Source organism: Sus scrofa, chromosome 16 (genome assembly GCF_054392235.1).
Source record: "Sus scrofa isolate SSC_HxYL_T2T_F1_AM1 chromosome 16, Sscrofa_HxYL_maternal_Yorkshire_Landrace_v2.0, whole genome shotgun sequence".
Classification (NCBI taxonomy): domain Eukaryota; kingdom Metazoa; phylum Chordata; class Mammalia; order Artiodactyla; family Suidae; genus Sus; species Sus scrofa.
Window position 1 is genome coordinate 15,306,908 of NC_139398.1, and position 23,497 is coordinate 15,330,404.

Here is a 23,497-nt window from a genome sequence, read left to right on the forward strand (position 1 = left end):
AGTAAAACTTTAAGCAAAAATAAAATAATATAAATAAAATGATTTGTGTAGTTTAAGCTTCTAAATTTATGGTCATTTGTTATGGCAGTAATAGAAACTTTTACATTTTGCCTGAATGGAGTGAATTCGGGGAAGGACAAAAACTGCACTTTTGAAGAATTCTGATGGGAGCACAGAAATGGGAAGGAAACTAAACTAAATTCATCGTAGGATTTCCTTTCTGGAAGCAATTACAGCACATGGAACATTGATAAGAATGATCTGGTAGAAACTGAAAACTGAGGATGCTCCCAGAGAGAAAACAGCCATGCCAGTGGAGGTGTTGGTTTTTGGATGGCAGCACAAAACCCATCTGCAGAACCAGGAGAGAAAGCAGGCAGCACAAGGACAGGTGCCTTGGTTGGCAGACGTGATGGTGGGAAATGAGTGCAGGTCTCCCCTGGTGGTACCATCTACCTTCTCAGTAAAACAGGAGAGGTCTTTACAGAGGAAGGAAGGGAGGGAGATGCTTAAGCTTTGAAAAGAGAGAAGATGTGAGATAATTTTTACAAGTGTTTCCAGGAAGTCTCCACGTTTTGGGATTATTCACCTTTGCACTTCAAAACAAAGAGAAAAACTCAAAAAGGACGTCCACCAGCATCAGTGGGAATCAACCTTAATGAAACGTAAGAAGGAAGGCCAAGAGTATGAAGACGAAAATGCGAGAGGAAAATGATGCATTAGAATCTGCTACCCCATCCTCAGGTAAAGGTAAGCACTTCATCTAGTAACACAACTGAGCAGAAGGAACAGCCTCCCAAACAACAAGGCTACTATGTCAAACTCGTACACTCTGTCTGATAATATTTTCCATCTAAAAGCCTGTCAAATTTTACATTTTGCCTGAGAATTTTCTCAGTCTCACAGCCCAGAGGCTCATTCCATGAAAATGATCGATATTCAGCTTCAGCATCTCCTTAGCCCAAAAATTAATTTTAATGTTCAGTTATTTTGTCCACAATAAGTAGTCACACTGTCCCTGAGCTGCACATATGCAACTGGCTGATGCCACAAAGTTCAGATGAGACTAAGTGAATTAGAGGCTTTTAGCCACAGAGGGAACCCTCATGGAGAGAGCCTAGTTCACCTAACAGATGAGGATACTGGGTCCAGGGAAATTGCGGGGCAGCCCTACATAACACAGTGGGGCAGAACTAAGAACTCCAGACATTCAGGCCAATGTCTTTTCTGTCCCTTTTCACCAATGTTCCTACTCAATTTCTCTCCTGCTTAAAAAAAAAAAAAAACACCTTAATTGTCTCTATAATGACAACGATCCACTAATCCCCCAAAGCACCCCTCAAGGCCCAGGGTGATCTGTACCTATTGACATATAGCAATTAATTCCCTTTTATCCCATTCAATATCCACTGAGGTCATTTAAACTTAGCCTCTATAAGAGCAAAGGCAAAGGAAGCAAAGTCTGTTTCAGTCACAGACGTCCTAAATCCCATGTGAAGACATGCGTTAAGTTAAAAATACCGAATTTCAAAGACTTTAATATAAGAGAGCCTATGAAGTCTAAAGAGACCATAAGCCAAAATCCCCTGAGCACCTGGCAAGAATAAAAATGTCAGGGTTGGGGGGGTGAGGCCGTGGAGAGAGGTTGTGGAATCACAGAATCCTTCCATCACCTGTCTGTGAGAGGGGTTATGACCAGCCTGTCAGTGCAGCCTAAAAATTCATTCTGGTATATGAATGGCACATCTGTGATGTGAATCATCATCTTGTCAGAATCTTCATTAAAATAAAACCTGCACTGTTTCAGCCACTCGAAGTCTGTAGGGCTCCTGATATGCATGTGACACTGAAATGCAAAAAGTATATGTTAAAGCTGAGGCGAGAACGGTTTGTGAACTCAACACATTAGCATTCACGTAGATCAAAATGGGACGTAAATGGAACTAGGGCAACCCAACTAGTTTCAAGACGTCAGCTGCATCACCATTCAACCTGATCATTCATTGATGAGCAAAAAATATATTTGAGAAGATATGGGAAAAAACTTCAAGAGAAACCTCTCTTGTGCCCCTCCGATTTAAATCCTATGATCTATTTTAACAGGAATATGTTCTCTTTTTGGCCACATCGGAAGTTCCTGGGCCAGGGATCGCACCTGTGCCACAGCAGTGACCCAAGCCACAGCAGTGACAACACCAGGTCCTTAATTGCTAGGCCACCAGGGAACTCCAAGATGTTCATGTCTTAAATTTCATCCTTAAGTGCCCAATACCACAGTCCTGGCCATGAAATACAATCTATGAAAAACATGTTTGACTTACAAAGATGGAACTAAACAATCGCATATGGGGAAAAAAGGCATCTCTAATGATGATGACAAAGTACATTGTTGGAGTTTTTTAATCCATCAATTATTCTTCCTAGGATTTGCAGGAGGCCAAAATTTCTAACATCTAAGTGGCATGTCACTGGCCAGTAATGCTTTTGTCTGGATTTCTTAACTGAAATTTTAAGCCATTTTAATCATTTTTCTTTGACAAATAAGAAATCTAAAATTACCCAGAGCCCTTTTTTCTCAGAGAGGCAAACAGTGTGCTTAACTATTAAGAGAGGAGATTAGCACCTAACAGCTTAAATGTGCTGCCTGTATTTCCACTACATCAGAGCCAATCTTTCATAATCTTTTTTACATAATGGGGTGAGACACAATCCAGAAAATTATTATGAAAATAAGAGCTTCTGGCCTCTTATCTAATGTTGTATTTTACAGTAAAGGACAAATTTCATTTCTTTTCACATTTTCTATTTTCCATAGCTACTAAACTCTCTCTTCCACCCCTGTTCTTTTTTTTAAAGGCAAACATCTGCATGACACCTGAATGTCACAAACGATATTAGGAAAGACCATTTGCAATCAACCACATAAAAGGCAGCAAAACTTGTTAAAGATGTGATTTATGAAAAGCCTGAAAGAAAGTACCAAGTGGCTCTACTAACAATATCACTTATTATTTCTATAGCAAGAACCTAGTCATCTTCAATTTAATAACCAAAAGGAGCACAAAACAAATGAAAGCTTTGCAGGAGGTTACATGACATTTCAGCATTAAAAATGATCATATAAATAATTTTAATATAAAATCTAGTTGCCTCCATGACACCTTAGCAGAGATCATCAGAATATAGCTAAAGTTTCAGATAAAGACTGAAAAAAAAATCTGAAAGACAATCCCTCATCACGAAGATGATTCTTTGCCTGAATTTTATCTTTCCTTTGAATTCATTCAAACTATTTCCAGTAGATAAACACAGATAGTGTCTACTATTTGCTTTTCTGTATATGCCACAGCATTTGTAAAGTATTTACCAGGCCATCGAAGATATCTCTTTGGTGCACGTGAATAGTAATTAAAGTCTCATATTTAACTCGTTCCATGGAACTCAGATCCTTTGTTGTCATGTCTATCAATGTGTTCAGTAGCTCCAGGAAAGACTGATTGGTTTTCTGCATGATTTTTTTATCAAACTTGGCATTTCTAAGGGCCTCTTCTGAATCCCGTGTCCATATCATTTGAATTCCTAATAATCCAACCTTTTGGAAATAAAAAAGGCTTTATGAGTGTGCATGGCATATGAACATATTGAAATAGAAATTACAATATAGTGAACAGTTGTGATTATTATGCAAATGTCAAACCATCCTTGAGTACATCAACTTGATACATTGTTTCAAAACCTATGGAAACTCTGTTCATATTGTTTACTTGACATTTAAACATATGGCATGTCCTCATGACACGTCCACAATTTTTTTCTTCTCATTTCGAGTCATTTTTCTCCCTAGAAAGATTTTTAAGCTACTGGCAGGGAAAGAATATGTCTTAAACCTTCTTCCCCCAGGTTACCACAGGGTGTACACATAGCAATTACTCACAAAATCTTTATTGATCACATGACTAAGAAAACATCATTTTCTGGAGTTCCCATCGTGGCTCAGTAATTAACGAATCCGACTAGGAACCATGAGATTGTGGGTTCGATCCCTGGCCTTGCTCAGTAGGTTAAGGATCTGGTGTTGCCATGAGCTGTGGTGTAGGTCACAGACGTGGCTCGGATCCTGCGTTGCTGTGGCTCTGATGTAGGCTGGCAGCTACAGCTCCGATTACCTAGTCTGGGAACCTCCATATGCCACAGGTTCGGCCCTAAAAAGATAAAAGACCAAAAAGAAAAAAAAAAAAAAAAAGGAAAACATCATTTTATGTATTTTATTGCTGAAACACATTTCTCATTTTTCTGGTAAAACACCATATGTTTTAAGATTTGTGCACTAAAGAGATTCAGTAGAAAAAAAAATTTTAAGAAAATCAAATATCTCTATGGCACAAATATATATTTACAAATACACATGTATAAATACAGATATATAATACCAAATAATCTGTAGTTGAAATCTTTAATCTTGTCTCTATCTAACACACCTTTATGAAAATCTCAATATTGATCTGGAGTTAAATTATAGGCAGTTGTATAGTTTACAACAGCCAATGTATGAGATCTAAAATGACTGTTCTGTAAAAAATACTTTTCAATTTCGATACACTGACCTGAGCAGGGAAGGAAAAAAGAAATTCAATCAGTTGGAAACCTGTTTCTTGAATATTTGCAGCTGCCTGGCGAATCACAAGATGTAATGAGGCTTGCGATTCCTCCAAGAGAGAATTAAGCCAAACTTCCACATTGCCCTCTGCCATCACGGGTTTATCTAATTCAATCGTCTCACCCTCTCGAGAGGAAATTGACAGAATGCGATCATAGATCTGTGTTAGGAGCCAAAAAAAAAAAGCTATATTTATATAAAGAATGAATTCCTCCACTGCCCTCGTGTCAATGTTATCCTTTTCATGGAAAGTTAAGCTATATATTACAAAAGGCAAAGTATAATACAAAATCAATTTCAAAACAATTTTTTAAAAAGCTTCCATGACATCAAAGAGGGAATACTAAATCAATCTCAAATAATCTATCCTTGAGAGGAGAAACTTGTTTTCTAAGAGAAATGGTCAATACGAAAGGGATAATCAAAAAAAATCTCTAAAGTTCCCCTAGATGAAATGGGACTCTCTAAGAGCCCATCATCCACACCACAAGATTATCAAGCTGAAATGAGCAATGACCTGGTCAATATGATCAATGCAAACATCTCACAAGGTAATTCCAACTCTATACTAAGCATCGTGCTCCCAGGAGCTCTTGGTTGCACGTAATATATCCTAAAGCAAACCCAGCTCCTAGTCCAGTCATTTCACTTCAGTTCCCATGCAGTATGGCATAACAGAACATCTGGAGGACTTGGAGTTCTAAAATATGTTTGGTTTTTTTGTTTTTGGCTTTTTTGCTTTTTAGGGCCACACCTGCGGCATATGGAGGTTCCCAGATTAGGGGTCTAATAGGAGCTACAGATGCTGGCCAGTGCCACAGCCACAGCCATGCCAGATCCAAGCCACGTCTGCGACCTACACCACAGCTCACAGCAATGCTGGATCCTTAACCCACTGTACGAAGCCAGTGACTGAACTCGCAACCTCACGGTTACTAGTCGGATTTGTTTCCACTGCACCACAATGGGAACTCCCTAAAATACGGTTCTAGTGGTGCTCTGCTATTCACTGACCATGCAAAATTGGAAGACACATCTCTGAGCCTAAACTATTTGCCTCTAATTAGTCATCAAAAATCATGCCTGTGAGTTTCTGCCATGACACAGTGGGTTGAGAATGTGGACTCCAGAGACTCCGGTTGCTGTGGAAGTGCAGGTTTAATCCCCAGCAAGTTGCAGTGAGTTAAAGGTTCTGGCATAGCTGCAGCTGTGGAGCAGGCTGCAGCTGCAGCTCGGATTCCATCCCTGGCCTGAGAACTTCCATGTGCCACAGGTGCAGCCATAAAACTAAAAAAAAAAAAAAAAAAAAAAAAAAAATCATGCCTGTCCTACTCTCTACTCTCACAGGCTATTCACACCAATTAAGCAAAATACAGGCAGCCCTCTGTATCCACGAGTTCCAAATCCATGGATTCAACCAACAGCAGACGGACAATGTTTGGGAGAAAAAATTCCAGAAAGTTCCAAAAAGCAAAACTTGAATTTGCCACATGCTGGCAACTATTTACATAGCATTTACATTGTGTTGGTATCATAAGTAATCTAGAGACCATGCATAGGTTACATACAAATTTTAAATACACCTTTTACATAGGGATATAAGCATTCATATATTTTAGTATCTGCTGATGTCTCGGAACCAATCCCCCCACAGATACCAAGGGACAACTGTTATGCAAACTGTAAAATAAATACAAATGTTTCTCATTGGTTTTGTTCTTCAGTAAATGGAGTATTGTTCCCTTGGGCACAGATTTAGTTTGCATTAACACAGTTTTCCTTACCTGTGCACAGTAGTGATCCACCAAGAAGCTAAGGAGCCTTAAGTTCAGAGCCCCTCACTTGCACAGACCCTTCTGGGTCCTGAATATAATTTTTGATATAATTTTATAAGATTTAGGACTCACAAAACCAGGATTTGCCCCTAGTTATAGAAACCTTATGGCAAGAACAACAAGTAGGGGAAAGCAAAGCTATTTATTTTTAAGAAGTAATTGCTATGAATAAAAGCTAAAATGAGGACGTTTCAATTATCTTCAATACACAATCAGATAATGATTAAGTTTCACTCTAGGACCGTGAAGTCCTGGTGGTAAAGCAGAAGGATTTGAGGAAAACATCAGGAAGACCTTCCTGGGTAATTCAATCTCCTCTCTCAGCCCATGCATCCAGTAGATCTACCGGACCTGGGAAACACTAATTTTTTTTTAAAACCATCAAATCCATACTGTCTTCCCTTCCTCTCCAGAGCGGGTGGCCGTGGCCTCAGCCGTGGTCCTCCTGGGGCCTGTGGCCTTCAAGCTCGTCCAGGAGAGCCAGCTAAAGAAGGGAGATGCCCTGGTGGTGGCCCAGCTGGCAGGCATCCAGGCGGCCAAGCTGACCAGCCAGCTGATTCCTCTGTGCCACCACGCGGCCCTGAGCCACGTCCAGGTGCGGCTGGAGCTGGACAGCACACGCCATGCCGTGGTGATCCAGGCGTCCTGCCGGGCTTGGGGACCCACCAGGGTGGAGATGGAGGCCTTGACCTCGGCCGCCGGGGCCGCCCTCACCCTGTATGACATGTGCAAGGCTGTCAGCAGGGACATCGTGCTGGGTGAGATAAAACTCGACAGCAAGACCGGGGGTCAGTGGGGGGACTTCCAGCGGACCTAGAGCTCCTGCCCTGCGCACCCCTGGCCCAGCGAGGTCGAGAGATGGGATGCAGTTTCAGCCGAGGGAAAGACGTCAAGTTCCTTGAACCCTGTCACCGTTACCCGTCCGCCAGTAGGAACCTGAGGTCCGTCCACCCCTTTCCTTCTGGATGACCTCCCCTGACCTGCGAGGTCCCCTTTATTCAGAGAGGAAACCAGCGGGACCTCCCCCTCCCAGGACCTAGGGGCTGGGCTGGGCTGGATCACCAGATGCCCCCACCATGTGCTCTGTGGCCTCTCGGAGACCTCAGTTCCAGACAGTGGAGCCCGGAGCTTCCACTGCTCGCATGGGTTTTCTCTTCTCCCACTTCCCTGGGGAGAACAAGGGCTCGTGAAGCAGAGGGGCCCACTCTACACGGGAAGGCGGCGCCCGCACCGAGGATGCATGGTGCCTGCCCTTCAGCAGCGGCGCTGCCGTCCTTCCTGCATGTGTGCAGCCCCTCCCCCAGCTTCCTCTGAAAGAGCCAGGGGTCCCCTCCTGTCACCTGAGTCCATCCCGCCCCATCAGATGTGCAGGCAGTGAGCTGCCCATCCTGCCACCTTCCACTCCTCGGGCCCCTCTCCTAAGTGGATCCATGGGTGCCGCGCCGGGAGGCCTCCTGCCCCAGCACATCTCACACCCACCTGCCTGCCCACCCACCACCCACACCCCTTCATCCTGGGACGCATCGGGGAAGGAAGAATGTTGAAGATCACCTTCACCCTCACAGCACACAAAATAAAGCCACTCACTGTGCCAACCCTGGAAAAAAAATCCTTCATCAAGGACTCATTGTGGCAGTTCAGCCTTTCCCATCCCGACTTTGTAAATGCTTCAAACACTGGTTTCCTTGCCCTCTTCCATCCCACCTCCTACACTGAGCCAGAGGATCTTTCGGAAACACAAATCAGGTCACTAATCTGCTCAAAACCGCTCACGCCTTTTGTCACATTCATGATGAAATACATTCCATAGTGTGACGCATTTGGCCTTCTGGAATACAGTCCATGCCTCCTTCTCTCCCTTTTTCCTTTGCTCATCACCCCATGTTGCAGGTTAAACTGTGTCCTCCGCAAACACATGATGAAGCACTAAGCCTCGGTACCTGTGAAGGGGACGTTATTTGGAAATGGGGTGTCTGCGGATGCAATCACGTTAAGCTGAGGTCGTCTTGGACAGGGGCAGAATGATGTCCTTAGAAGGAAACTTAGGAAGACAAAGGCAGAGTTGGAGGCAATGGAAGCCTAAGAAAGTAGTACACTCCCTCAAGCACCTACACTTCTGACATCCTAGGCTGCCTGCAGCTCTGGGACCTAGCACTTGCCCTTCCTCTGAACAGACCACGTGTCCCTTCCCCACCTGATGAGGTTACACTCACTTTCCAAAAATCAATTCAAACACCAAATCCCCCTGAAGGAAGCCTTCTCTTACACCCCATCCCCAGGGGAGGGGTCCCTGGCCAGCATCCCCATGCTCCTTGCATATAACACAAGCACAGCAAGTCAAAAATATTGACAGTTTAATTTCCAAGTTTCTCTTGAGTGTTGTACTGTATAAAACCAACTTCAGTATGGACAGTGATATATTTTTCCTTGGAGCCCCAGGACTGGTGTGGTGCCTGGCACACAGGGAAGAGCTTGAACTTAAAAGACTGGCCATCAGTGGCTTCCAGTGGACCGGCTCGACCATGCATGAGCTGCTCTCTGCAGACTCCATCAGAGCATGAGTTCCCCAAGGAGGGTATAATCTCACTGCCAAGTACAATATCTAGCACATGGTCATTTGCTCAACAAGTGCAACCTTCACTCTAGGATGAATCAATAAAGGATACTAAGGCTGGTGTGAAGCACGAAGGGGAAACTGAATATGTTATCCACCTGGAAAGGAAACTCTTTTAAGGAATTTGGGGGTGAAGACACTATCTCCCGGCAGCTGTGCAAGTGTAACCTCCCTCACACTGAACGCCTTCTTCTTAGGGGTCCCATACAACTCCATGACTCTAGAAATTTGTTTTTTAAAAAGAAAGTAAGTTTACAATGGAGCATGATGAAAAATATGAAGCCTGATTAAAACAGTCAAACCACTGTGGAAATTCTGTTTAGTCAAGGCACTGTTTGATGAGCAATTCGCTTCTTTGTTGTGTTGAATTTCTAAACAGTTCGCTTGGCATGTAAAGCCATGACTACTACATACGATGCATTCCTAATCATATTTAAACTGTTTGTTATTCAAATCTACACTTTGGGTATTAAGAAACCACATAGGACTGAAGGCGAATTGGGCCCCAAAGGTTGTCTTTTTGTTGTTGTTGTTGTTTGTGTTTTTTAATCCCTAGCCGATGGTTACCGCACAGGGAAGTGATCCTTTGTAAATACTGTTGGAGAGCTATTTAATGAAGACAGTCGAGATTCTAAGATATGGTCATTGCTGGCCCGCAGTTAGGATCAGGCAAACCTTTTCATGGAACTTGACGGTTTTAATGTTGTCAAACACGTTCAGCAGGTGGGCTTGGATGGTGTGTGCATCTGATGCTTGGCCCAGAATCTCCAGCAGGGCAGGGTCCGAGACAAAGAAGAACCGAGGAAAACAAAGTCGTTTTTTCTCCAAGTATCTAAGTGGGGAAGAAAAAATAAACTTCATAAATACGCAAAACAGGCCTTTCTAGGAATAAATTAATCTGGATGGAAAAGGGGGGAAAGAGTTCAAGACAATCTAGATTCCCCACATACACATCTGACTTAACCTGGGCATTTTTGTACCTTCTTTGTATTGGACAGGAAAAATCACAGAGGTAGCTGTTTTGGTTTTGGTTTATTTTGTTTGCAAGCACAGGGCTATGTCAGCTAAAGGCTGACAATTTTGATTCTTCGAAATGTATCTTAAAAGAATCCAATGACTCCATCGCTGAAGCAGAAGCAAAATCCAGCAATGTGGAAGGAACGGACTTGACACTGTTCTCTGCTTCCAGGAGTTACCAAAACCCGGTGGAAGTTCCTCCTATCATCAGCCTACTTCCCCTGCTCTTTTGTTTCTATATTTGTTTTATTTTATGGTAATTCCTTATGTCATGGATACATTCATTTTTCCTCTCACTTTTTTTTTTTTTTTTGTCTTTTTAGGGCCACACTGTGGTATACGGAAGTTCCCAGGCTAGGAATTGAATTGGAGCTGCAGCTGCAGGCCTATACCACAGTCACAGCAATGCCTGATCCTAGCCACATATCTGCGACCTATACCGCAGTTCACAGCAACACAGCATCCTTTTCAAACTTTGTCCTAGTTATTTTCATTTCTACTCCTTCCTTGCCATTTGTATTATTTATTTGTTCTCTGTGTAAAACAATGAGGGAAATATTCGTATTTCACAGAAGTGGAGTTCTCTTGGTAGAAAACAGAGTTCTCACTAAAAAACTACATGGATCAGAGAGCAGGGTTGGCGGGGGGGGGGGGGGGAAGGCCCTCAAGGACAGGTGTGGCAAACGCATATTCAGTCAACTGCCAGGAATATGTGTTTGTTGCCCCAGATGTCCAGGATGGGGCCAAGAGCCAAATTCTTCAAGACAAAAGAGAAGAATTTTTTAGAGGCTGGAAGAGGCAATGCAAGGAAGGAGATCTAAGGGTAAACTCCCAGTAAGTGGGGACCTCGGGGAAGAAATGGGCAGGTCCAAGGTGATAGTAATGACTGAGCCTTCCTGTAAGTGCTGTAATCTTCCTCTTCAATTCTCAGAGGATGCTCAGAAAAATATACATCACAAGCTATCACTGCAGTGACTGCATTTATTCCCTTTGGACACATGAATAAGGACAAAGTCCAGCCTCCAAGAGGGGAAAGAGTCTCTTTGCTTCCATTCCTTCTCTTTTTCTTAAAGTCTTGCTTTTAAGCTCATAGTGTTTTATGTTACGTTAGCTTTTTACTTCCCTTTCTTTCATTGTGCTAATTTTAAGATCCCAATCCATCTTTTTTGTATAACTTTGATTTTTATTCTTAATGGAGAACAATGAATTCCTTATTGGTAAGAATTCCAGTCTCTATCCTTACTTGTTGTCCTCCTCACAGTAGCCTGGTCTGATTCTGGTGTGAAACCAGGTCATGTCCTCTATCTGGTTAGACCAGGATGGAAGAAGCCACGTGGAATATGACAACCAATCCTCTGTGATGGAGCAGAGGAGACAGTTTGTTCCTGATCTGCGTGAAAACCCTTCCTAGCAACGCAGATCCTCACTGGCTTGGAAGGGCATCATTTTTATGTGTGAACATTAGCATTCAAGGGCTAATACACAGTTTGGCTCATAAAGTCTTCTTGGGAACAGAATCAAAAGCCAAAGAAAGCTCAGTAAAATCTGTGAACAGACTTTTTCTCCAAGGAGTTAAAAAATAGTGCCAAAATGTCAAGTGATGGGGCAGAGTGTGTCCATGATAAAACAAAAATATTGTCAGTTCCCATCACAGTGCAGCGGAAACAAATCTGACCAGCATCCATGAGGACGTGGGTTCAATCCCCAGCCTCACTCAGTGAGTTAAGGATCCGGTGTTGCCATGAGCTGTGGTGTAGGTCACAGAAGCAGCTCGGATCTGGTGTTGCTATGGTTGTGGTATAGGCTTGCAGCTACAGCTATTCACCCCCTAACCTGGGAACCTCCATATGCCTTGGGTGCAGCCCTAAAAAGACAAAAATAATAATAATAATAATGAAAAGGAAAAGAGGAAAAAAAGAGGAGCATATGTACATGTGTATCTGTGTGTGCATGTGTGTGCATCTTAGTGGCAGGTGGCAAAGAGGAAGGAAAGAAAAGTAAAAAAGCCAGCTGTAGATAGACCAGTAGTATGATTCCCCAGCAGATTTCTTGTGATGTCCTAATGATCCATGTTCCTTGAGTCTTTCCACTTTGAACACAGGAACTTTCTAATCCTTTTCCTCTTTCCCTCTGGCCTGAGTCTGGTGACTGCCTGGTCATCAAGCCAGGTCTACAGCCAAGAACCTTTATGGATGTCTGAAACACAGTTGTGCTAACTAATTGCAGTGGTTAAAAAGAATGTGACACAATATCGACTATTGTAAAATAAAAATCCTTTCGTCAAATGTCCTTCAACAATTACTTGACTTGCTTCAACAATTTTATAAATTAAATTAATCCCTGAGAGTCTAACTTTTCTAAAAATTTATGTTGGGGGATTTACTCACCACTGGTTTTTGCTCTAAAGGAGACATTGAAAGAGTGCTCCATTAATTGGCTATGATCATGGCACTTAATAATGCCTGCTCAGGACATGTTTTAAAGGAAAAGCTTTAGTTTAAACCCATCACTTAGATTAAATCTACAAATATTTGCTAAAGAAAATTGTGGCTCTACCTCCAGCTCCACTGCCTTCATATGGAGTTGGGTAGAAATTCACTTGGGCATGGTCTTCTTTGTGCTTTATCACCTCCCCAAACAAATACCAAAGTCGATGAATTTGTCCTTAACTAGCTGTGCCGATTTTCTATCCCCTAGACACTTTTCAGGGTGGGTTGTGTGTGTGTGTGTGTGTGTGTGTGTGTGTGTGTGTGTGTGTGTGTCTTTTTTAGGGCCACGCCCACGGCATATGGAAGTTCCCAGGCTAGGAGTAGAATCAGAGCTATAGCTGCTAGCCTACACCAAGCCACAGTAACGTGGGATCCGAGCCACATCTGTGAACTACGCCACAGCTCACAGCAACGACAGATCTTTAACTCACTGAGAAAGGCCAGGGATCGAACCTGCATCCTCATGGATAAGAGTTGGGTTCATTACTGCTGAGCCACAATGGGAACTCCCCTTTTCAGCATTTAAATCTCTCATGATTTGCACTGCCCCTTATTTTCCAACAACTTGGATATGAAAATGATACTCATGAAGGATTTTTGGAAGAGTGCACATCAGTTCATTCCCGGGTTCCCAGAATCAAGCCATTCCATCAGAAAGGCTCATGCTAGCCTGTAATAAGAAAGTCAGTGAGGAGTCTTCTTAGTGCTCCTTTGAAAGAGGATGCACAATAGAATTTCCTCCAAGGTATCATTTTAAAGCAAAAAAATACTGTTTCCCTGAGCCAATGGTACTTTTTATTTTATGGATCCTATGAAGGTTGTACCTAATAGTATATCACTCTTTGCTTTGCTCCCTAGGAAGCAGGGACCTCTCTGAGTCTGAGGTCTATTTATAGCTTTTCTCTGAGCCAAACTTACCATGTTAGTTTATCAGCCCTTGTTTTCCTTTGACCTTACTTTTCTCATCACTATTTTTCAGTAGTCATTTCAAATGGTGTGGGGATCAACCACACATAAATAAGTAAACCCTATTACTTGCAAATTATCATACAGGTGTTTCTCTTATATTTAGCTTTGTCAGTTTTTTTTTTTTTTGGTTCAAGTTTAAGCATCTTCTCTATTGATTTCACAGAGATCTTCCCAAAAGTACTACTTGAATCCCAGTATTTTAACCCCTACTCATGATGAGGAGCATAGCCTGGTTTAGGTGGCCTGGGTTCCTCAAGGCACAGGACAGCTGCCAATTCACAGGCAGTGTTACAGGTTATATACCTGTAACTATAGTGTTACTATTATATACCTGTAGTGAGGACACAGAGACATCTGTATGGGGAAAGGTCACCCATAACCAGAGTCACCCGAGGCAACATCAGTCATCATTTAGTCCTGAGTTAAATGCTCAGCGTATGTGGCCAGTCATAAGTGTTGATCTCAGTGCAGTTTTTATCTCTGATGCTGATCCGAGTTCCTACTGTGGAGCAACAGGATTGGAAGTGTCTCTATGTTCAATCCCTATGTTCAATCCCTAGCCCAGCAACATGGGTTAAGAATCCAGTGTTGCTGCAGGTGCAACATAAGTCACGACTGTGGCTTGGCTTTGATCCCTGGCCCAGGAACTCATGTGCCACAGGGAAGGGAAAAAAAAAAAAAAAAAAAAAAAAACTCTCTGATGTTGATCCCACCTAGGACTACAGATAACTGAGATGGTTAATTTGATGTGCAGATTTGGCTAAACCATAGTACCTGGATATTAAGTCAATCATTATTCTAGATGTGTCTATGAAGTTTTTTCTAGATGAGATTATCATTAAATCAGTAGACTTGAATAAAGCTGATTCCCCTCCATAATGTGTCACTTGAAAGTCTGAAGAGAAGACTGACTCATCAGAGGAAGAAGGAAAATACCAGGAGATGGCCTCTGGGCTTGAACTGAGCTGCATGAGCAGTTCCCAGATCTCCAGCCCATTATCCTCCCCTACAGATTTGAACTCATCAGCCTCCACAAAGGCATCTTTCTCTGTCTATTTTCCTGTGTGTGTGTGTGTGTGTGTGTGTGTGTATGTGTGTGTGTATACATCCTGTTAGTTCAGCTTTTCTAGAGAACGCTGACCAATGCAATAATCAGTAATTTACACAAAATTGCTCCATATATACTGACTATTCTAAGGAGACCAACAGTTAGAAGGAGATATTTAAAAGTATTCTAGTTACAAGATAAATCGGTCATGGGGATATAATGCATAGCATGGTGACAATAGTTAATCACTCTATGTTGCATATTTGAAAGCTGCCGAGAGAAGGTCTTAAAAATTCTCATCAGAAAAAAAATAATTTGTAACTTTATGGAGACCAATGTTAAGTATTTATTACCATGGTCATTTTGTAATATATACAAATATAGAATCATTATGTTGTACACTTGAAACCAATATAATTATGTGTCAATTATATATCTCAAAAATCAAAGGTAAATAAAAGCAGTGATGATTATTGTATGACTATAAATGTAATAAATGCATTGAGTTATTAAAATAAAAAATAAAGTAAGCTTTAAAAAAGTAAATAAAAGCATGTGTAGATAACTGTTTTTATAATATTACTATTCAACATATTCCTATTTACATTATTTTATCATGATTAGCCAAAGGGGGGAAAAATATTTGTTGCTCTTGGAATTCATCCAGCTTCCGTAAGTGTGGGTGTGTCTGTGTATACGGATAGATAAATTAGGCTTTCAGTTTTGCATAATGTTGACTGCTTGTGTACACAATACACTGTTCATATTGTTCTTGGTTGAGTATAATGAAATATTTTGCTTCTTCAGGTGTTTATCCAAGAAGGATATCAGAAAAAAAAAAATAGACACATTACTTTTAAAAGCAAGGTCTGTATGAGAATAGTTACAAGATTTTGTCCCAGCAATAGAAGAAGCTCTAAGTCCTATAATTCCAATATCAGAGAAGATCTGATGCTTAGAGAGACTGTAGGGCTTCAAGCCATGCCACCTGAGACATGAATTAAGTCTAAGCAAAAGAAAACCAATTTGGCTAATACTGACTAGACTCTCTGGCCCCTTTCATCTCTAGGATGCCAAGAGTCCTCACAAAGCCATTGAACTTACCCAGTAAGGGATTTCTGGCAGATTTCCAATTGGTCCAGCAAGTGTGGTAACAGCTGCCCCATGGTCTCATCTCCAACACAACACTGAACCACATTGGGCATCTCATGTGCCCGAGTCATGATCTTCACCCAGGATTTATCAATGTTGGAAAAGCGCTTGGCTTCCTATGAGAATGACGTTACAAAGCACACTTGGACACAAGCGATCTCAAGTACAGAGCATCTCACACACACCCCACCAAGACCAGACTTCTGACTGGTCTGGACACCCAGCTACATGTGCCTGAAATGTCACACATGTTCTACTTCAATTCTCCTCGAGCCTTCTGCACATAGTACCCCTTTTCTTAAATAAGACTCTTTAGCTCAACCCTGGGCCCCAGGATGTTAATTAAAAATAGGAAACAGATATGAAAATAATAACTTGGAAGGGAAGGACTCTTCCAATATTTTCACTGGTTATCTCCAAATGTGAATTTTATGTTTTTCAAGTTTTCTGCATTGAGCATTGAATTATTCCTGTATTTAGAAAACAAACATTTTAAAATAAGATACAAATTAATCACAAACCTAAATATTGTGAAAATTTTAAAGACAGAATTTGGGAGAGGGAATAGAAAAATGCACAGATTGTTTGGGGAGAGTAAGTCATTTTTATTTATTTTTAAGTTCCTCAAACTTTCCATATTTTACCAATGAGCACATACTATCAAATATGAGAGCAAGAAACTCCACGTATCTCCTTCAGTATTGTATGTGAAAGTTTCTATTATTAAGTCCAATGTGAGACTGACTGTTCTCCACCCATCAAGAAGAACACACTCAAACATAAATGCAAAAAATAAATTAATAAATACTTAAAATTTTAGCACATGGATACATTCCACTGGGGCCAAAAAACAAATCAGTTAACAGATCTGTCCCCTATAACTAAACTGAAACTAACCAAAGAGAAAGCTAAGAAGTCTAAGTGAGGGGAACACTCAACATAATCGTATTTCTAAAACTCAAATAGATTGTTAACACGTTATAATTTTGCAAATGATTTAAGGTAACTGGATAAAAGTCCTTGAGATGTGATGACAAAAAAAATTCCTTTAATCTCAAAATACACTCCATACGTAGCTAGTGAGATGATTACAATTTAATGAGAAAAACATTCTCAACATCTTGAGAAGAGGCCCTTTTTGTTTGGGAGTTTTTTCCTATAGATTTCCACCCCTCAATTTTATGGTACAGATATAATTGGGTGTATTGTATAGTGTGAGTTATTTTAAACTGTCAGTAGTAGAAGAACAAATTATCCTACTATTGTCAAGATAACTACTCTGTAATTCTACCCTGTTCCAAATTCCACCTTCAAATTATCTGAAGAAGTATATCAATTATGCAGGCATTCCTTCTTTGTTTTTTTAACCCTCTATTTCCTACAAAAGTTCACAGTTTGGGAGCATTCTTACTCTCATTCTCATGCCCCTCTTTCCCACACTTACGCGCTCTCTCTCTCTCTCTGAAGAGCAAGAACAAAAAGATTTGAGGGAGGGGGCTCAACAGAGGTTGAAATGTTATCGCATTTTTATGGAAATAATGAGTTACTAGAGAGTCCTCTTAAATTAACCACCTAAGGAAACCATAAAGACATGTCTAAGACCTTGGGAAGCTGCTTGGCGATGTCTCCTCCCACAAAGACAGCTTCTAAGTAAATCCACAAGTTTTGTACCATCATCCAGTTCTCAATGATGTCTGTTGAGTTTGAAAGACATTGCACCCACTTTTGAATCTGGGCTTTGAATGGCATATTGTACCTGAAATGAGAAATACATTCAGGACTGGGGGAGGGGTTTTGGTGTTTGGATTTTATTGTTGTTGTTTCCAAACTAAAGAGGTGTTTTAAAATCCTGATTTTTGTTTTTCATGTGTTTCTTTACAACTTCATGTCTCTGGCCTTTAAAATGATGCTATCAGAGTTCCCGTTGTGGCTCAGCAGTAACAAACCTAACTGACTAGGATCCATCCACGAGGACACGAGTTCGATCCCCGGCCCTGCTCAGTGGGTTAAGGACCCAGTGTTGCCATGAGCTGTGGTGAAGGTCACAGGCGAGGCTCAGATGTGGCACTGCTGTGACTATGGTGTAGACTGGCAGCTGCAGCTCCAATCCTAGCCTGGGAACTTCTATATGTCATGGGTACAGCCCTAAAAAGACAAAAAAAAAAAAAAAAATTAAAAAGAAAAAATAGGAGTTCCCATCGCGGTGCAACAGAAACAAATCTGACTAGGAACCAAGAGGTTGCATGTTAGATCCCTGGCCTTGCTCAGTGGGTTAAGGATCCAGTGTTGCCGTGAGCTGTGGTGTAGGTCACAGACATGGCTCGGATCTGGCGTGGCTGTGGCATAGGCTGGCGGCTATAGATCCAATTAGACCCTTAGCCTGGGAACCTCCATATGTCACAGGTGCGACCCTAAAAAAAAGAAGATGAAATAAATAAATAGAATGATGCTTTCAAGAGATTAAATTCATCACCATATCTTGGGCAATGCTAAACTAACTTTTCCTCTTTTGATCCAGAGCACAGAGAGGTGGAAGACGTGTCATCTAAGGAACAGATCAGACATTAGACTTGATTCCACCCAGCTGCTGGAATAGTACCATTCTGGTCATTGTTGCTATAGCCAAGGACAAAATGTTCTCTGTACTGAGCTTCTGTGCCTATGCTATGTAGTGTCTGGTTTTTCATGTAATAAGGAGCCATTACACAGCCATTGGAGGGAATGAAACAACTAATTTAATTTTCTTTTTTCCTTTTTTTTTTTTTTTTTTAAGGGCTACCTGTGCAGCATATAGAAGTTCCCAGGCTAAGGGTGGAATTGGAGCTGCATCTGCCAGCATATGCCACAGCCACAGCAACTCAGGATCCGAATCATGTCTTCAACCTACACCCCAGCTTGCAGCAACACTGGATCCTTAACCTATTGAGCAGGTCCAGGGATTGAACCCGAATCCTCATGGATACTAGTCAGGTTCAACACCACTGAGCCACAACCAGAACTCCTAATTTAATTTTCAAATAGGATTCTATCTGGAATTTTAATTTAGACTCCCCTCTTCTGGCCTCTTTCCAACTTCCCATCCACTCCTGTTCCCACACACACACTCACATCTGTGTGGACATGTATGTGCGTGGGGTTTTGCGTGTACCCGTGTATACACTGATAGCCACTTTTCTGCCTCACTCATGGTTTATCTACCTTCCCTTTTTCCCATTGAGGAGAAACTGACAGTGGTCCCCCACTGCCTTTATTTCCTTCTTCTTTAGAACCCCATTTTTACCTAGACTCAGAGCTGCCCAGAAACAGTTGATTTACAATGTTGTGCCAATTTCTGTTGTACAGCACAGTGACCCAGTCATACATATACATACACACACACACACACACACACACACACACACACATATACGCACATCCTTTTTTATATTATTTTCCATCAAGGTCTATCCAGGAGATTGGCTATAGTTCCCTGTGCTGCACAGTAGGACCTCATTGCTTATCCATTCTACACGTAATAGTTAGCATCTTCTAACCCCAGTCCATCCCTCTCCCTCCACTCTCCCTTTCAGCAACCACAAGTCTGCTCTCTATGTTTCTGAGTCTGTTCTGTTTTGTAGACAGGTTCATTGTTCACTTAATTTATATGTGTGCTTTTTCTATCTCCATAAGATGTGTTACCTTACCTTCATCTTTAATTTGGGTTGGATATGAATAGTGACCAAATTCATTAAAAACTCACCAAATCCTAAGTAGTTATTCAAGGTTCCCAATGGTCTAAATCTCTAAGACCTAATTTTATATCCTATCTTACTCATTTCAAACACTTAAGTGTATCAAATAAATGGAAAAAAGAATTTTATGAAAATAGTACTAAGGAATTATTACTTCCCGCATTAAAATTATTGATACATAAATACACAGGGAATACAGTGACATTTTAAGGACAGAAGAGCACAAAGACATATCTTAATGATAGCCATATATTATAGAATTATCATGTATTTGAGAAAATCCTAGTGAAGAAAAAAATTATTTCAAAAAGAGCACGAGGAAGTACTGAACCAAAGAAACCTAAGTTTATGAGTCTCTGGCTCACATGCCCAAAGCATGACAGCTCTGTTGTTATTTTCAAATAGAAATGTTACACTGGTATCAATCTATGCTGTTTTACTTCTGTTTATGAATAAAATTCATTCTCTATCTTAATCTGTAATCTCATTAAAGTATGTACACAACTAAGAGTTTCCAGTCCATAGATGTTGACAAAAGGGTTTTCCAAGTAGAATAATTATTCTAATATTCAGAATAATTTTCCCGCTGGAACCTAGAGCCTGTCGAGCTGTCAGCTGTGCACTGAGGCTTGTCAGCAGCAAAGCTGAAATATTCCACAAGCTCCAAGTAGCTAATTACATGTTGCATTATTTTGTCCAACTGATGGTCTCAGACACATCCCACAAATAGAAGATAATGAAATAAAAACAGTCTTACCCATGCAGTGCCAAAGGCTAAAATTGAAACAAGTACTTTTAACATTGAATAAATTGTACGAAGGGCACTATTGCATTTTTTACTGAATTTCTCTTGAAGTGTTTGTTATTCTGGTTCTCAAATCTCTGGGGAAAGATGGATAGCTTTCCTACCTGTTGCTCAGTAGGGAGCCCAGCAACATCAAGCTGTCCTCCATGTTGGCAATGATTTCCGACGTACTGTCTCCTCTCAAGAGGAGCTCTCCACGGGTTTTAAAGCTGCCAAATGCGAATGTTTTGTTGTCCCATTCATTAATTACTTGCTTCAGCTTTTGTTCAATGTCTCTCTCTTTCACCGCACTGATACAGATGTCCTATTAAAAGTGCAAGCTCTCATTTTATCACATGGAAGTCACACATCCTCCGCGAACAGTCTTGATTCAACAGAAGTCCTGTCTTCACTCTTCCCTTTATATGCATCTACACTTAATATTTCCAGATCTAAACTGCAATGTAATAAATGGTGTGTGTGGTGGGTGTGTGCGTGTGTGCGTGTGTGTGTGTAGATATAGATTTAGCCTAATTTGCTAAATTTCCCACCAAACTACTTCAGGAAGAAAGATGACAGAAAAGATATGCAGCAGCAGTGAAATATTATTCAGCCTTAAGAAAAAGGGAAATCCTGCCATCTGTGACAGCATGGATGGACCTTGAGGACATTGGGTTAAATGAGATAAGTCAAGACAGAGAAAGATAAATATCACCTTTATATGTGGAATCTTAAAAAAACTTGAGAAAAACAGAAAGTGTACTGATAGTTACCATAGACTAGGAGTGGGGGCATGGGAAAGATGCTATATCTGTTTGCAACTACTAGGTAAATAAGTCATAGAGATCTGATCCATTGTAAGTGATTATAGACAACAAACTGTATTATAAATATTAAATTTTCTAAAATACTAAAGCTCAATTGTCCCCACCACAGAAGAAATGATAATTATGTGATGCAATAGAGGCATTTACTTAGTGGCAATTATATTGCAATATAAATTATCAAATCAATATGTTAACATCTTAAACTTACACAATGTTAAATGGCAATTATATCTCAATAAAAATTAGGATAAAAAGATATGCAATAACCTTTTAAATTTGGAAGCTTTAATCAAAGATTCAAAATTTCATGTGTCTCTGATTTAACTCTAAAAGCAAATCAATGCAGTCAATGGAGAGAATTAGCAAAAACCTGACTTCTTCCCAGCTCTCTGATCACTTTCCCCATCTTCTCTGCAGCCTTATCTTCTCTTGGAGCACTGGTTACACCCAGCCTTGCCCTCTTCTTGTCTCACACTGCAGTCCCTCTCTGGATGAGCTCATCTACACACATGTGGTAAGCAACCTCCTGTATGTATCTCCAGCCAAGACATACATCCATTTGCCTACTGGGCTTCTCTGCTTGGATGAATCAAGGAAAACCGAAACACAATCTGTGAAATATCAAACTCATGCCCAAATCAGTCTCATAGTCTTTGCACCTTGTCATTCCATCTGGTTCCTTTCCAATATCCCCATCTCGGTGATAAGCACCACCACCCCCTAGATCTCTCAGCAAGAAATCGAGGGTCATTCTTAGCCCCTCCCCTGTTTCTCTACCGTGTTCCCTCCATGGTCCAATTCTACCCAGTTTTACCTCCTAAAGACCACGTCAGTCTTTCCTCCCCTTTCCAGCTTCACCATCTGCTGCTCATCTAACACATCATTATCTCTTGCCTGGGATATTCGTATAACCTCCCAACTGGTTTTCCCAGGATTCCCCCTTGCCTTCCTCCAATCCTCTCTCCTCATAGCTACCAGAGTGATCTTGACAAAATGCAAATCTAACCAAGTCATCCCCTGCTCAAAATACATCTCCCAGATGGTTCCCGACTGCTCCAAAGACTGAAATCAGTAACATGGTCTAGCCCCACTCCATCTCCCCATGCTTAGCCATCTCCTCTCTCCCTCACCTTCACAGCTCGGCCACCCAGGACTTCTGGTCTCCTAAATAAAACTCAGACCCTGGATATATGCTGTTCCATCTGCCTGACGTTGTCTTCTTTGCACTGTCCAAGCCCCTCCCCCCTCCCCCACACAAACACACTCCCTTCACCCAGCCGTCACGCATTCAGATACACCTCAGTCTTCCCAAACTTCATCCCTGTCCCCCAACCCCCAGATATGTCATGCCCCATCATAAGAGACGCTCATAGAGCATCATGCTTTCACTTCAGCGGTCAATGATATTTACTGCAGCTTGTAACTATACCTTTATTTGTATAATTATTTAATTACACAAATTAGTCAATGACCTATGAATGCAAGGAGGCATCCTGATGTGTCTAGACATAGATCCTGTCACAATAACACATGTTGAAGAAATTAATAATTGAGTGCCAGGAGGAAAAGAGTTTATGAGTGTCCTAGCACGGATTCTTGCTCCAACAGTCCAGGATGTAGGAAAACGATCAAATAAATCCCATGGGAACTTCCAATCTCCCACCACACTGCAGCCACTAGAAATGTACCTCTATCTCCTCCTTGTATTTCAGAAGAGGTGCCTCCATGATGTTTCTTAACTTAAAAGTCTCATCCGCCACATCCAGGCTGTGCCCAGTGAGGGCAGTTATCCTTTCCCAGTGTCTCTGCATCATGGCCTTACTGGCCATGTGCTCCAGCAGTGGGCAACACTCGCTGAAATCATCAATGGTTTTCTTCAGATCCAAAAAAGCCTGCCAGTCCTTCAAGGCCCGGGGCAGCTTCCGACACCTGCGTGGCAAGTTAAGACAACATGAAGGGTCATCCAAATGTCAGCCTGGATGTCGCCAAACCAAGACTGCTTGCTAGTGCTTTTATCGAAAACAGTCACTTTGCATATCCATTATGTTTTTAAATCTCATGACTCAGAAGATAGATGTTAATATAACATACTTTTACATTACAGAAAATTGCCCCTCCCAGGGAGGAATGATTTTTCTTCAACTCCCTCATAAATATTAACTGGGTAAAAGGCATTATTTTAAAGGATAGAGGGAGTTCTCACTGTGATGGTGTCTTGGGAACACTGGGACACAGGTTCAATCCCCGGCCCAGCATAGTAGGTTAAGGACCCAGCATTGCTGCCGCTGTGGCATAGGTCACAACTGTGGCTTGGGTCTGATCCCTGGCCTGGGAGCTCCATATGCTCCAAAAAATATTAATTAATTGGTTAATT

The 23,497-nt window shown here is 41.4% G+C and overlaps 1 protein-coding gene across 3 annotated transcripts in view; it reads right to left on the reverse strand.

Moving 5' to 3' along the window:
* DNAH5 (dynein axonemal heavy chain 5) overlaps positions 1-23,497 on the reverse strand; it is a 319,273-nt gene that overhangs the window by 140,909 nt on the left and 154,867 nt on the right. For all 3 annotated transcript variants that reach the window (XM_085001716.1, XM_085001717.1, XM_085001715.1), the window contains 8 exons: positions 22,812-23,052; positions 20,422-20,621; positions 17,384-17,537; positions 15,734-15,897; positions 9,782-9,938; positions 4,605-4,817; positions 3,368-3,592; positions 1,674-1,846 (listed from right to left, as the gene is read on the reverse strand). In XM_085001716.1, coding sequence (XP_084857842.1) covers positions 1,674-1,846; positions 3,368-3,592; positions 4,605-4,817; positions 9,782-9,938; positions 15,734-15,897; positions 17,384-17,537; positions 20,422-20,621; positions 22,812-23,052 — 1,527 coding nt within the window. The remainder of the gene's footprint in view (positions 1-1,673; positions 1,847-3,367; positions 3,593-4,604; positions 4,818-9,781; positions 9,939-15,733; positions 15,898-17,383; positions 17,538-20,421; positions 20,622-22,811; positions 23,053-23,497) is intronic.